This window comes from Ostreococcus tauri (genome assembly GCF_000214015.3).
Source record: "Ostreococcus tauri WGS project CAID00000000 data, contig chromosome 08, whole genome shotgun sequence".
Lineage (NCBI taxonomy): Eukaryota > Viridiplantae > Chlorophyta > Mamiellophyceae > Mamiellales > Bathycoccaceae > Ostreococcus > Ostreococcus tauri.
In genome coordinates, this window is record NC_014433.2 from 703,329 (window position 1) to 717,457 (window position 14,129).

Below are 14,129 nucleotides of genomic sequence, written 5' to 3' on the forward strand. Positions count from 1 at the left end.
TTAAAAGCGTTTGAACACGCATCGACCGATTACATCGCGACCCGCCGAGCCTTCCGACTGGGCGCCAGTCGCCGCACTCTTCGCCGAGCGCGGAGAGTCATGCGCGTCGACAATTACGCCTTCGACGCCTCTGGGAAGGTCGTCGTCGTGACGGGTGGTAATCGAGGAATCGGAGCCGGCATCGTCGACGCCTTCGTCGCCAAACATCGCGCGCGTCGCGTGTACGTCGTCTCTCGGTCGACCGAGGTTGGAGACATATCGACGCGTTACGGCGCCGCACCGGGCTCGGTGATAGGCATCGCGTGCGATTTATCGGAGCAACGCGGGGTTGACGTCGTGAAATCAGCGATCGATGCTCGAGGGGACGGCGTGCACGTTCTGGTGTGTAACAGCGGCGCGAGCTGGGGCGCGGAGTTAGAGACGCACGACGAAGCGGCGTGGATGAAAACACATAAACTGAACGTCGTGGGCACGTTTCTGCTCGTCAGAGCGCTTCTTCCTATGCTTGAACGCGCATCATCGCGAACCGATCCCGCGAGAGTGATCGTGATCGGTTCCATCGCCGGCGTTGCGCCTCAAAGGTATCCAACATTTAGTTACGACGCGAGCAAGGCTGCTCTGCACCATCTCGCTCGCAAACTCGCCGACGAGCTCGCGGCTAGGCGCAAATTAGCGATCACGGTGAACGTCGTCGCACCGGGGTACGTGCCGACGAAGATGAGCAAGGGCTTGGAAAAGTGGGACGGCGAGTCTGGCGACGACATCGTCGCTCGCGGCGTCCCGTTGGCGCGCGCGGGCAGTCCCGACGACGTCGCCGGCGCCGTCGCGTTTTTAGCGTCTTCCGCGTCGAGTTGGATCACGGGCGTCGTTCTTCCCGTCGATGGTGGGTTCTTAGCCAAGCTCTGAGCCTCGACGAGACGCGACGCGCGTTTTTAGCGACCGCGCGCGTCTTCGACCCGCGATAGTCCTCGTACTCGTAGTTTCTAGCCAGAAAGCGCCGCACCAGATCGTGTGCGAGTAGTCAGTCTTTCCTTCCCTACGCACGCGTCGCGCGATCGAGCCCGAGGCGTCGCCCGCGCGTCGGAAGTTCGCGTCCTTCATGAACCACCAAAGCGCTGGAAAATCCCCACACGACACACAGAACAACCGTCGGGATGGCATCGATGACGGATTTTCCGATGTGGATTTTCCATCGTCGTGAAATATCATTTTGATCGGTTATGACTCGTGAGAGAGTCCCTTGATTCGCTCCACATCCAACCGCCGACGCCGCACCGCGACGCGCACGCATCGTCGAGCGAACGCGCTCGTTCGCGCGCGCGCTCGCTCGACGCTCGCGCATCGTTCGTCTTCGTCGTTCATCGCGCGCGCTCGCGCGAAGGGCTCGATCGACGACGCGCGCTCGACCGACGCATTCGCGCACGGCGGACGGAGGCTGAGATACGCTTTTTGCACACGCGCGCCATCGTGCGTGAGAACGCACGTTCGGAGACGCGTCCCGACCGAGCGATCGACGCGACGTCGAGAAAAGGAACGATTCGATCGCGTGGGATGCCGGGCGGGTCGAAATCGGCGCGAGGCGTCGCCAAGCCCGAGGAAGATGGTGACGCGGACAAGGAGGAGGAGACGCTGGAAAAGTTAGAGGCGAGAGTGAAGGACGAGAAGGACGAGGCTCTGATGGCGGAGCTCCTGGCGATGGAAAAGATAGCGTTCGATCCCACGAATACTCTGCTCAACCGAGGACAGTTCAACGAGCTGCTAGATTTACAAACGGAGACCGAGCCCGACTTCATGCAAGAGATCGTGGACATGTACTGCGACGACTCGCACACCATGCTTGATGAGTTGAAAGGGATTCTCACCGAAGCGGAGAAACGGACGACATCTGGATACGACGCCGCGCGCGCGACGTTGCACAAGCTTCGCGGTGCGTCGTCGACGCTCGGAGCGGAGGGAATCCAAAACGTGTGCGAGTCTATCCGAGAAGCCATCGTGAGCGAATCCGTTGACGCCATGGTCAAGGGACCAGGATCACTGGAGGAGCTAGAAAATCGTTTGAACGAATTGAAGACGTTTCTCAAGAAATACGTCTGCGTAGCGCGGGAGTGCACGGTACGAAAGCTCGCGCGCTAATCTGTAATCAATCAACACTAGAGTTAGATTTCTACCACCCATCGTTACCACCGTTTCCGCTGTCCTTGAGGACGAGGAAAACCTCCTGCGAACCCGTCTCCACTTCCTCGACCCGACCAACCCCCACCGATACCTCGTTCAGCTCCGCCACCGCCCTGCCAATTGGTTCCAGTGTTCGTCTGACGTCGGTTATTATTGCCACCGTACTTTGCGGCATATCCTCGAGAAGCCGCCGCACCGCCGCCTCGTCCACCCGCTCGTCCACCGCCAGGACCACGCCAAGTACCGACCGATCCCATGTGGAACGTTTGTGGCGCGTGCGATAAATTCCCTGATGGGCGGGCGTTGTCACCATCGTCTTTTTTCGGGCATTCTCGCGCAATGTGACCGCGCTCGCCGCAATGGAAGCACGAAAACTCTGGCGCGGACCCACCGCCGAAGCCGCGTCTGGCGTGCGCGCAAGCGAGATCGAGATGACCATTACCACCGCATCGACAGCACGTCGGGACACCCGGTGGTAACGCGTCTTGCGGCGCGCAACACAGGTGCCCGATTGAGCCGCACACGTAGCAGTGAATCTGCGCCAAATCATTCGCGTCAAACCTGTAGACGCAATCCGCGACGACGTGCCCGGACTTTCCGCATCTGAGACAACATAAAGCCTGCGCGTCGCGTCCAGATCCGCGGACGTACGGACAATCTCTGCTCTGATGTCCAGGCGTCAGACAGTTGTAGCACAAACCGTGCGGACAGTCCCGTGCGACGTGCGACTTGTACCCGCAAAGGTGGCACGGCTTTTTCTTCGCTGGGAGCTCGCACTCGGCCTCGCGATGCCCCCCCTGACCGCAACGAAAGCACCGCAGCGCCGCGGCCTCGTAATCGTCGTCGAAATATCGTGGCTGTCGCAGAATATTTCGCACCTCTTCGTTCTCCTGGTCGTCTCGCGGCGTCTCGTCGTCGCTCGACGACGACGACGACGACGCGCGCGCGGTTCCCTCCGCCCCCCCCGCCTCCACCGCGGGTCGCATCATCGTCGTCGTCATCATCGCCTCCGTCGCGCGCTCGCCCTCGATCTCGCCGTCTTCCACCGTTTCCCCCGTCTCGTCCTCCGCCGCCGCCTCGGCGTCCCGTCTCTTCGTCCTCCGTCGTCTCTTCGTCCTCCGTCCTCCCTCGTCCTCGCTCGAGCCCTCGCGCGCGGTCTCCACGATCGCCTCGCGTCGCCTCCCGTCCATTTCCCGCGACGCCGTCGCCCGTGCGCGTCGTCGCTCTGCGTCCATCACACGAGCGTTCGCGTCGCCTCTCTCCCGCGCCTCCGTCCCCTCCGTCGTCGTCGCCCGCGTCGTCTCGCGCGTCGTCGTCGTCGCCGATCGCCCTCGCTTCGCCCCCATCGCGACGACTTCGCCGTCGTCGTCGTCCACGGCGCGAAGTGCGCGACATCGATCGTCCGTCACACGTCGGCGTCGCCATGGCGAGCGACCGCGCGCTTCGACGGGGCGTCTTGCGATGGGACTACTTCGTCCTTCGACGCGGCGCGCGCGACGACGCGCTCGTCGAGCAGAGCGTGCGCGAGCGCGAGACGACGACGGCGCGCGGGCCACGGCGCGGGCGCGCGGGGGCGAGCTCGAGCGCCGCCGCGGACGCTCGGGAGACGAAGGATGGGGGCTCGGACGTCGACGACGGACGATGGATCGAACGCGCGCGGGCGAGAACGGTGCCGATGACGTTTCGAAGCGCGCGAGAGTACGCGGAGACGTTCGAGCCGCTGTTGTTCGCGGAGTGCGCGGCGATCGCGCGCAGGGGAGAAGACGTCGAGCGAGAGGAGCGACGGGGCGGAGGTAGGTCCAGGGCGGCGCGGGTGAAGACGACGACGAGATCGGATGAGTTCCATCTCGTGACGTTTGAACTGAGCGAGGCGGACGCGATGGAGTTTTACGACGACGATCTCGTGTTCGTGAGCAAGGCGGATGCGGGAGACGCGAGCGAGGCGGAGCTGAAAAAGTGCGAGGAGCGGGCGGGAGAGACGCACGCGCTGGGAATAGTGGACGGAAGAGATGCAAAAACGTGCGTGCGCGTGCGCATGTATCTTCCGGATGCATCGAGCGGAGATTCGCGCTCGACACAGGGCGAGACGAAACTGGACGCCTCGGCGGCGCTCGCGGAGCGAGACGCCAAGCGATTTCGCTCCACGAGAAACGCGCTCATGTCGTCGAAGCACGACGAGACGTGGTACCTGAAAAATATCGCGGCTCTCTCTACGATTACTCGAGAGTGGCGAGCGGTTCACGAGTTGTCTTCGCTGCCGTACGCGTCGACGATTCTGAAGGGCGCGCCGGCGGCTGAGGCGGGCGCGCCGGCGGCGGCAAACGCGTGGGCGATTTCTGACGCGTTACGAAACGTCATGGAACACGCGTACAACGAATCGCAAGTCAAAGCGATGTCCACGGCGCTGAGTCAAGACCCTTTCGTGTTGATTCAGGGGCCACCGGGGACGGGGAAGACGCGCACCATCTTGTCGTTGCTCTCCGTGTTGCTCCACTCGGTTCCGAGCACGTCGTCGAGGAATACGGTTGATTTCGCATCGTACGCCGAAATTCGAGAAGCGCGTGAGAAAATGTCATCGGAACAAACACGTCGTGCGTGGAGGCTTGCGTCGCCTTGGTTGAACGGCGTCGAGAATCCGCGCGATGCGCCGCCGACGATCTCCCTCGCGAGCGGCGGCGAGGGCGTCGCCAAGCCGCCGAGCAAGCGGAAAGTCATCGCGCAATCACTGGGTACGCACACGTACAAGCGCTCGAAAATTCTCATCTGTGCACCGTCTAATAGCGCTCTGGATGAGATCGTTTTGCGCATCATGCGAAACGGACTCGTCGACGGCGCCGGCGCGACGTATTCTCCGACAATTGTGCGCGTCGGCGTAAACGTGCATCACTCAGTGAAACAAGTGCACATGGATACGCTCATTTCTCAGCGATTGGGCGAACTTGGCGCTCACCTCGATTCGGTGAGACGCTTCGAGGCGGCGATCGAGCGTGATAGGCTAAAACAGGCGATTTTAGAAGAGGCAAGCGTTGTGTGCAGCACGCTCTCGTTTAGCGGCTCGGGGATGTTTTCGAGAATGAGTAAAACGTTCGACGCCGTCATCATCGACGAAGCCGCGCAAGCGGTCGAGCCCTCTACGCTCATACCGCTCTGTTCCGGCGCCAAGCAAGTGTTCCTCGTTGGAGATCCGCGACAACTACCAGCGACGGTGTTGAACTCCATAGCGATCGATCACGGTTACGACACGTCCATGTTCAAGCGTTTCCAGAGCTGTGGCTATCCAGTGCACGTGCTGAAAACGCAGTACAGGATGCATCCCTCAATCCGAGTCTTTCCATCCATGTTGTTCTACGACAACGAGCTCATCGATGGTCCTGGTTTAGACAAGTTGACGACGCGACGGTGGCACAAACACTCCGTGTTCCGCCCGTTTGTGTTTTTTGACGTCAAAGGCAAAGAACGAGCCTCCGCGGGCCACTCATGGGTGAACGATGAAGAGTCAGAGTTCATCGTTGCACTCGTTCAAACGTTGTTCGCGCGATTCCCCGAGCTCATCGCGGGCGAACATGTGGCGGTGATTTCTCCGTACAAGGCGCAGGTGAGGAACATTCGACGGTTGATCAAGGAAAAGCTTGGCGCGAAAAAGGCTCTTAGAGTCGACGTGAACACTATCGACGGCTTTCAAGGTCACGAGAAAGATATCTGCATCTTCTCCGTCGTGCGTGCGCCGAAACGCGGGGCTGGATCTAGTGGAGGTGGATTGGGGTTCGTCGCCGACGAACGACGCATCAACGTCGGTTTGACGAGAGCGCGCTCCAGTCTCTTCGTCGTCGGCGCCGCGGAGAGTATCAAGGGGGATGATAGATGGGGTAGTCTAGTGGAAAGCGCACGCCGACGCAATTGTGCGTTGACGCCGTCGAAGCCTTATCGAGACTTTCTGAATAAGCATAGCGCGGTTGGCGGCGCCACCGAGACGTTTGATGACGAAGAAGTCGACGCAGCGAGCAAGCTGGGAGAGGCAGCTTCGGTCGTCGCGGAAGAGGGTGCGGATGAAAATATGCTTCGAACGCACATTTGGGATGAAAACCACGTACACGACCCGCACTGGAGCGGTGCGGCTGAGTTTATTCGCTCGAACGACCTCGTTAGTGGCGACGGCGGCTTCTCAAAAGATGGCTTTCGCGACGAACTCATCGTCGAAAATACGAAGAAGGGCGAAGCCGTCGGCGGTGACGATGATATGTTAATGGACGTCGAGGATGGAGATGACGCGAATCGCGACGAGTTCACTGAAGCAGTGGAGGAGCCCGCGAAAAAGAAGCCCACACGAAGGTCGACGCGAGCGTAAACGACGATTTGTAATGGAATCGAACCAACGTAGCTGATTTACAACGCGACGACGCATCGCACGCAATCTATGGGTTGTCGTGCGCACTCGCCGTCTCCTTCTTCGCCGGCGATGATGCGATCGAAAAACTCGGTGAAGAATAGGTGAGACTATCTGGATGGAGGACGAGCTTTGCGAGTTCGTCCCGTTTCGACGCTTGACGCGCGGAAGCAAAGCTATTGATAAAGAAACCGACCAACCCGACGGCAGCGCCGAAATATACTAAAGCACGCGAGGTGTCGATGTTGCGCGTCGCGTTGCTCTGTCGCCGAACAACGGACTGTAGTACCTTTGTCGCTGGCACTCGCGCGCTCTCTTCGATGTCCATCTCCTCGCTCTCTTCCTCGCCGATGAACACTTCCTGTTCTCGGCGCATCCGTTCGTCTTCGACCAATCCAACGGTTGCTACATCTTCTTCGTTGTCTCCATTTTTCACAACGCTGGAACTTACGATGTTCGCACCAGACGCGTTTGCGCCAACTTCGCTTTCCAACGGTTTCACCACGACGTCCTTGCTCACCAATCCAGCCTTCACCAGCGCCTCGACGTCGATCGAGTTAGCAACATCCGCGGCGACCTTTGTCGATAACACCATGTGCACATTCCGCCCGCATTTGGCGTGCGCGACATCGAACGTCAAACACGCGTCGCGCGCTCGCTTGAACCGCCTGGAGACTTCCTGCGCGGCCCCGCGCGGGACGGCTTCACGCACGTGCGCGCACCAACGAGCATCCCCGCTCTTAATACGCTCGTCATCACCCTCGCCCCACCGTCTCCACGCCGCATCGACGGGCACGACGAGATCCGTGAGAGGTTTCGTCGCCTCTGCGCTCGTCGCGTCTTCGACCAACACCAACGCCCTCGAAGCTTCACGCGCGATCGCCGCGTAGCATCGCAGTGTTTTCACGTCGCGTTCGAGCGAACCGCTCGAGGATACACGCGCGTACAGCACCGGCGGCTCGCTCGTCGACGTCGACGCCGCGCGTACGGCGTTCGTTCGAGCGCGGGCAGAGTCATCGATGGTGTTGGCGGTGTTCTGGTCGTCTCTATCGACGCGTCTGGCGCCGTCGACGGGCGCGCACGTCCCCGCGCGCATCACCGCACACATCGCGATCGCGCGCGCCGAGCGCGATCGACGTCGCGACATATCGATCGACGACGACGCGTGCGGCGTCGGCCCCCACCGAGACCGCGCGCGGTGACCCCTTTGGTCGTCCCCGCGCTCGGTGGGGATTTCGACGCATCGCTCGGGCGTTTTTTACTTTTTACGCGTGCGTTACACCTGCACCCGCCGCATGCTGGACGTCAACGGACTCGCCCGCGCGCTCGACGGCGTGCGCCATCTCGTGGTGCGACGCGATGCGCGGTCTGGAGACCCGTCGTCGTCCGCGAACGATGGGTCGAGCGACGGGGAGGAGGATAACGTCGGACGCATCGAATCCGTGCTCGCTGGTAACGACCAAGGATGGCACTTACGAGTTAATCGCGTCGAAAGAGGGAAACTCAGGGCGTCGTACGCCGTCGCGCACGCTCGTGGTGTGCCCGTGCGTGCGCAGCCGCACATCGACAGTGCCGTCTTGCGTTACTTTCGACGCGGGGAAGTCGTCGTCGGCGTGTCGCTGACGTCGGACGGTTGGCTCGAGCTCGCGGGAGAGGACGCGAGCGGGGCGAACGTCGAAGGAAGCGCTGGATGGATGCTGACAGAACACAGAGAACACGGGATTTTGCTGAAACGCGTCGGTGGGATCGAATTGCCCAGAACGACGATGCGCCTCGCGGCGGCGGAGGCGGTACTAAGCGTCGATCATACTCACCTACCGCTGCAACGTGGCGCGCACACGTTTCGAGTGACGCACTCTCCGTTCGTCGCGGTTCGAGCTGCACCATCTATGTCATCGAGCATAATAGGACATAAAACGGAGAGTCAGCTCGTCGTCGCGAACGCGCGGCGAGGAGATTGGATCCGGTGTGTCGATTCAGACAACGGACCGCGAGCAAAAGATTGTTCAACTGTTCACGAACGGTGGATGCTCACCGTCCATCCAGAGATTGGTAGATTACTCAGGCGCTGTAACGCGGACGGAAGCGATGCGATCGACTCAGTGGAATGATTCGACTGTATTATTCACCAATGCGGCGCGCGCGTACGAGACGAGAACAGACAGCAAAGACGACGACACAACGCGACGCGCCCAAAAGTATGAACCTTAGTGACAATGCACGCGTACTGTTGATGAAGACAACCAAGGTTTCCGAGCTAGAGCGCGAACGAACCGCTCGACGCAAGGTTTTAACGCTCGAGCACAATGACACGTTAGGCTCGGCGCTCGAAACACTCAAGAAACATAACATTCTTTCAGCGCCGGTCGTGATCACCGCCGACGCCTTGGACACGCATTTACCGGATGTCGACACAAACGATGCGCCACTGGACACGCTCGTTGGATTCTTCGACGTTCGAGACGCTGTTGCTGCGCTCATGGGTGCAGTGAGCTCTTCGCCTGAGGTTGACGAGAATCATGAGCACTCCATGTTGTTCTGGATGCGAGCGATCGAGCGGGTCGAGAAAGAGATCGTGGACACCCCTTTAATCAAGATTGTTGGTTACGACTCCGAATTAATGTACACTCCGAACGCAAGCGCGACGTCTGTGTACGATTTGATTGTGCAAGGCTTTTTTGGCGGCGGCGAGCGATCGATAGTTCACCGCGTCGTTCTCTTCGAGGCGAACGGTTCACTTTCGCGGATGGTGAGTCAAACGGACGTTGTAGAGTGGTTGGCAGTTCACGACTGTAAGTTACCGCACTCACTGGAGACGAGAACAATTCGAGAGCTCGGATTTGGCTCTGATCGACGACGAGCAGATTTCGTGCAAGTTGACGCGAGGGCGCCGACGATTGAATGCTTTCGAACGCTAAGCAAATGCAACGTTTCCGGTGCCGCTGTTGTCGACGGGAATGGGCGCGTAATCGGCGACATCACCAGTGCCGATCTCAGATCGCTGACGCGCGAGCACTTTAGCGTCGTGGGATTGCCCGTCGCTGAATTCATCGCCTTGATGCACGGCACATCTTACGCAGGATACGCCGTGGGCGACGAAACGCGCAAGTTCAAATCTGCATTTTTCGAAAAGTCTCGATCATTCAAGCGTGAGCGACTCGCGATTGACCCAAGAAGAGCCCATGAACTCGGAAAAGATGACGATCGCGCTGGCGTGTTCACCGTCACGCTTGACGACGAATTTCGATACGATTGGTTCTCGAAACTCAACAAGCAGCGCGTGTACGTCGTCGAAGAAACCGGTGAAATTCCTATCGATGTCATTACGCTCACCGACGTGCTCGAGTGTGCGACATTTGGTCGCGTGAAAGTGGGTGAACATAGACATCGATGAGATGAGTTTCTCAGTCGCGACGCCATTTTAGTGTGAGATGAGTTAACCATAACATAGCTAGAGCGTGAATCCCTCTCCTTGTTGCTTCTCTCCCGGAGCATCGGCTCTGAGACCGGCGAACAGCTCATCCCACGAGCTGCCACGTCTTTCTGATCCAGTCTTCTGTACGCCGTCGCCGTCGTTCGTCGCCTTCATCATGTTAGACAATCCAACCTCACCGAGAGGCTTCGCAGCATCCCAATTGTAGCACTCGAACGTCGCATTTGCGGCGTCCTCTCGTGAAATGGACTCGATGCAAATAGCGGCGACGTCTTCGCGGGAAATTCGCCCGGACATCTCGTCGCCTTGATTCAACTCGAGAGCGCTCACGCCGCGAGCCGGGTCCTCGGATAATCCGCCCGGGCGAACAACCGTGTAGAACTGGCCAGGGCGATCGAAGTAGAGCGCACGAACGGCATCTTCTCCCAAAATTTTGTTTCGCATAATGCCGCCGAATAAATTGAGAAAGATGTAGACGGGCGACGCCGGCTTGGAGACGGCGCCGCTACTGACGATAACGAAGCGTTCGACGCCAGCTCGCAGGCACGCTCGCGCGCACGTGATGACGCCATCGCGATCGACTTGGGAAGCGGTGCCACCACTTTGGGATTGGGAAGCCGCGAAAATCACCGCTTTCGCACCCGCGAATTCGTTCGCGAGCTCGGCGACTGACGCCGAGGCGACGTTCGCGGCTCGCGCCTTCACGCGGTCGTCCGCGGCGCCGCCTTCGTACGTCCCGGAGCGCGTGCACGCAACGATTTCCTTTGCATCAGTGCTCGAACGCAAGTACTCCACGCAGCGACGTCCGGTCTTCCCGTTCGCCCCGATGACGACCACCTTGTCGCTGGCGAGCGAAGCAGAAGGTTGCGCGAGCGGCGCGCGTGCGCGAGCGCGACGAACGCCTCGCAACGCCGACGCGCGCGACGACGACGTCATCGCACGGTCTCGAACGACGGCGCGGGCGGAGAGAGAACGCACGGTCGACGCGCTCATCGTGAACGAGAACGTGAAAGTCCGACGGATTACTCACAGTGACGTCACGGTCGAACGTACGCGCTGCGTCACACCGCGCGACGCGCACGTCGTGGGGCGCGTCGATTCGTCGGTGCTTCGACGGACAATCATGCATCGCGCGCGCGCGTCCCGCGCCGGCGTCCCTTCGACGTCCGCGTCGTCCTTCACGTCGGCGCCGAGGCGCCAACGCGCTTCTCGACTGCCCGAACGAAACGTTCGCTCATCCGTGTTGCAGACGGACGGTTTCGTCAGCCTGGCGTCGACGATGTCGCGCGACGACACGACGTCGACCGATGAGGGCGTGACACTCATGGATTACGTGCGAGGCGACGGACCGCCGAGATTTTTTAGTCCGCTCGTTCGTTCTCGCGAACGGGCGTCGACGTCGGCGTCGACGAAACCGCTCGCCGTGTACCTCCCCGGGTTGGACGGAACCGGCTTTAGCGCGGCGTCTCAATTCGAGTACATCGTCAATGAATTCGATTTAGTCGCGCTGAACGTGCCAGCCAGCGATCGCGGCGATATTTTCGACTTGGTGAACGTCGTGACATCGTACCTCGAGGCGCGAGCCGAGCGCAGCGACGTGTATCTCATCGGCGAGTCTATGGGTGGTTTATTATCTCTCTGCGTGGCGAGTGCGCGACCCGATCTTGTTACGCGGTTGATTCTGGTCAATCCCGCGAGCTCGTTCGACAAGAGCGCGTGGCCCGTGCTCGGACCGGTGTTGCCGTCGATTCCCAGCGAGCTGTGGGGCGCGCTTCCGTACGCGCTTACACCGGTTCTGATGGATCCAATTCGAATGGCGCGCGGTATTTTCGACAAGGTGACAGATAAAGTTGTTCGCACGAACGACGCCATCGGCACGATGACTGAGGCTGTCGACGAGCTCATCGGAATGCTTCCCGCGCTCGGCGCCTTGGCAGAAATCATCCCGCGCGATACGCTCGCGCACAGGTTGGACATGGTGCTTCGACTCGGTTGCGAGCACTTGAACGGCGATGACTACGCACGTTTGAGCGCTATTACCGTGCCAACACTCGTCGTGGCGAGTGAAAACGACAATTTAATTCCGTCTCTAGATGAGAGCGAGCGACTGCGCAAGTGGCTCCCGAAAGCAAAGGTTGAGGTACTCAAAGGAGCTTCGCACGCCGCCTTGCAGGAACCCGGGGTCAATTTGATGTTGATTGCGAAACGAAACGGGTTCCTCCCGAAGCACTCAGACGCACCATTGATGACGCGCGATGATGAGTTCGATCCACCGTCTCCGGCTGACATCCAACGCGCTCGGGAAAGTCTCGCTACTTTACGAGCAATAACGAGCCCAGTCTTCTTCAGCACGAGAAGCGATGGCAAAATCGTGCGCGGGTTGGGAGCCGTACCGATTCGTCAACGTGGCGGGAGACCTATTCTGCTTGTGGGGAATCATCAAACCTTGGCTCCTGACCTTGGATTCTTAGTGGACGAATTCTTGAATGAATACGACGTGTGCGTGCGCGGTCTCGCCCACCCAGTCGTCTCTCGCGAGGGTGGTTTGGCTGCTATGGGAGACGAGCCGCGGGCGTTCGAGGACATGTTTCGGGATGCGGTTAAAAACACACCGATCGAGTCTTTATTGCCTCGTCGCGAGCCAAAGCCACCGCGTCGGGCCGCGAACATCGTGGGTGGTGGCGGGAGCTTTGCAACGTTCGGCGCCGTGCCGGTGAGTGGTTTTAATTTCTTTCGCTTGATGAAGAAGGGCGAGGCTGTGCTTTTGTTTCCCGGAGGTGTTCGTGAAGCCTTCAAGCGTAAAAACGAAGAGTACAAATTGTTTTGGCCGTCAAAACCGGAGTTCGTTCGCATGGCCATCAAGCATAACGCATTGATTGTACCGTTCGCCGCAGTCGGCGCCGAAGATTCGATCGATATTGTTGCCGACGCGACTGACTTGCTGAATGCGCCGCTCGGGATTGGCGATTCCGTTCGAGAACGTTCCCAAAAAGTGCCGACGGCGCGCTCCGTGGACACGCGTGTGACCACGGACGCGGGCGAGGAGGAACTCTTCATCCAGCCCGTGGTCACGCCCAAGGCGCCGCAACGATTTTACTTTCGGTTCATGGCGCCCATCGACGCGAGCGAAATCGATTTGAACGACGATGTGGGTGTCAATGATATGTATCTTCGCGTACGACGCGAAGTCGAATGGGGTATCAAGTACCTTCGCGAAGAGCGTGAACACGACCCGTTCAAAGAACTCGCGCCGAGATTGTTGTACGAGGCCGCGACCTCTTCGCAAGCACCGACTTTCACACCTAACGCGAGATAAGACTTTTGTAACGTGTACGAAACTGTTGGCCAGCTTCTGGGGGATGGGATGAAGAATACGTGGTGGAGAAACATAATACTGTGTTCTGGCGTTGTACTGAATATGAATGCAATAGAAACAAAGGAAAGAGCTCATTCGAGATGACTGCATTCTCCTCAGACGTTGGTCGCTTTGGTCGCTTTGTTGCCACCATGAGCGGTGTCGTCTGGTTGCGTCGGCGTAGTGTTGCGTCTCGTCGAAGATCTTCGCTCGCGGCCTGATGAGTCTTTCGGGGAAGATCTTAAATGCTTCGCCTCGTTTGGACTCAAGGAAATGAATGGTGGTGAACACGATCAAAGAGAAGAGCGGGGCGACCAAAGAGTCAACGCCAGTGAAATCCTTGAATCTCTTTTGCTCGCACGTCGTCTTGGAAAGGGAAATGTCTCCAGAGCCACTCATCGTGTCGCACCGAGAGTCCAACGACCTTGACAATATTTGTAAGTCATCACTTTGCGAGATAGCCAAAGCAGCCCCCCTCGATCTCTCATGAAAAACACGAGAAGAGTTCTGGTCTCCATCAATACCCCTCGCCCATCCATTCAATTCGAGTGTCGGAAGTAAGCCCAATTCCCCTAGAATTACGGTCTAGATTGTCAGAGAGACCCATGAAGAGGACGCGTCTCCATCAATGCCTCTCGCCCATCCATGCAGTTCGGGTTTAGGGTTTAGGGTTTAGGGTTTAGGGTTTAGGGTTTAGGGTTTAGGGTTTAGGGTTTAGGGTTTAGGGTTTAGGGTTTAGGGTTTAGGGTTTAGGGTTTAGGGTTTAGGGTTTAGGGTTTAGG

At 59.1% G+C, this 14,129-nt stretch overlaps 9 protein-coding genes across 9 annotated transcripts; 6 read left to right on the plus strand and 3 right to left on the minus strand.

The window, feature by feature from the left end:
* Positions 1 to 99: 99 nt before the first annotated feature.
* On the plus strand, positions 100 to 906 carry OT_ostta08g04230 (Short-chain dehydrogenase/reductase SDR; the record flags this gene model as incomplete). The annotated part of the gene is made up of 1 exon (XM_003080934.1): positions 100 to 906. One exon carries the CDS (start codon positions 100 to 102, stop codon positions 904 to 906), a length of 807 nt encoding a protein of 268 aa, XP_003080982.1.
* A 645-nt stretch (positions 907 to 1,551) lies between these two features.
* OT_ostta08g04240 (Signal transduction histidine kinase,phosphotransfer (Hpt) domain) lies at positions 1,552 to 2,133 on the plus strand (the record flags this gene model as incomplete). The annotated part of the gene is made up of 1 exon (XM_003080936.2): positions 1,552 to 2,133. One exon carries the CDS (start codon positions 1,552 to 1,554, stop codon positions 2,131 to 2,133), a length of 582 nt encoding a protein of 193 aa, XP_003080984.2.
* A 44-nt stretch (positions 2,134 to 2,177) lies between these two features.
* OT_ostta08g04250 (Zinc finger, CCHC-type) lies at positions 2,178 to 3,365 on the minus strand (the record flags this gene model as incomplete). Its single annotated transcript, XM_022983683.1, has 1 exon — positions 2,178 to 3,365. One exon carries the CDS (start codon positions 3,363 to 3,365, stop codon positions 2,178 to 2,180), a length of 1,188 nt encoding a protein of 395 aa, XP_022841074.1.
* Positions 3,366 to 3,598: 233 nt separating this feature from the next.
* On the plus strand, positions 3,599 to 6,520 carry OT_ostta08g04260 (P-loop containing nucleoside triphosphate hydrolase; the record flags this gene model as incomplete). Its single annotated transcript, XM_022983684.1, has 1 exon — positions 3,599 to 6,520. One exon carries the CDS (start codon positions 3,599 to 3,601, stop codon positions 6,518 to 6,520), a length of 2,922 nt encoding a protein of 973 aa, XP_022841075.1.
* A 67-nt stretch (positions 6,521 to 6,587) lies between these two features.
* OT_ostta08g04270 (unnamed product) lies at positions 6,588 to 7,706 on the minus strand (the record flags this gene model as incomplete). Its single annotated transcript, XM_003080939.2, has 1 exon — positions 6,588 to 7,706. The coding sequence occupies one exon, from the start codon at positions 7,704 to 7,706 to the stop codon at positions 6,588 to 6,590; it is 1,119 nt and encodes a 372-aa protein (XP_003080987.2).
* Positions 7,707 to 7,854: 148 nt separating this feature from the next.
* OT_ostta08g04280 (unnamed product) lies at positions 7,855 to 8,670 on the plus strand (the record flags this gene model as incomplete). The annotated part of the gene is made up of 1 exon (XM_003080940.2): positions 7,855 to 8,670. One exon carries the CDS (start codon positions 7,855 to 7,857, stop codon positions 8,668 to 8,670), a length of 816 nt encoding a protein of 271 aa, XP_003080988.2.
* Positions 8,671 to 8,759: 89 nt separating this feature from the next.
* Positions 8,760 to 9,953, plus strand: OT_ostta08g04290 (CBS domain; the record flags this gene model as incomplete). Its single annotated transcript, XM_003080941.2, has 1 exon — positions 8,760 to 9,953. One exon carries the CDS (start codon positions 8,760 to 8,762, stop codon positions 9,951 to 9,953), a length of 1,194 nt encoding a protein of 397 aa, XP_003080989.2.
* A 57-nt stretch (positions 9,954 to 10,010) lies between these two features.
* OT_ostta08g04300 (NAD(P)-binding domain) lies at positions 10,011 to 10,985 on the minus strand (the record flags this gene model as incomplete). The annotated part of the gene is made up of 1 exon (XM_003080942.2): positions 10,011 to 10,985. The coding sequence occupies one exon, from the start codon at positions 10,983 to 10,985 to the stop codon at positions 10,011 to 10,013; it is 975 nt and encodes a 324-aa protein (XP_003080990.2).
* A 286-nt stretch (positions 10,986 to 11,271) lies between these two features.
* Positions 11,272 to 13,308, plus strand: OT_ostta08g04310 (Diacylglycerol acyltransferase; the record flags this gene model as incomplete). The annotated part of the gene is made up of 1 exon (XM_022983685.1): positions 11,272 to 13,308. The coding sequence occupies one exon, from the start codon at positions 11,272 to 11,274 to the stop codon at positions 13,306 to 13,308; it is 2,037 nt and encodes a 678-aa protein (XP_022841076.1).
* Positions 13,309 to 14,129: the final 821 nt, after the last annotated feature.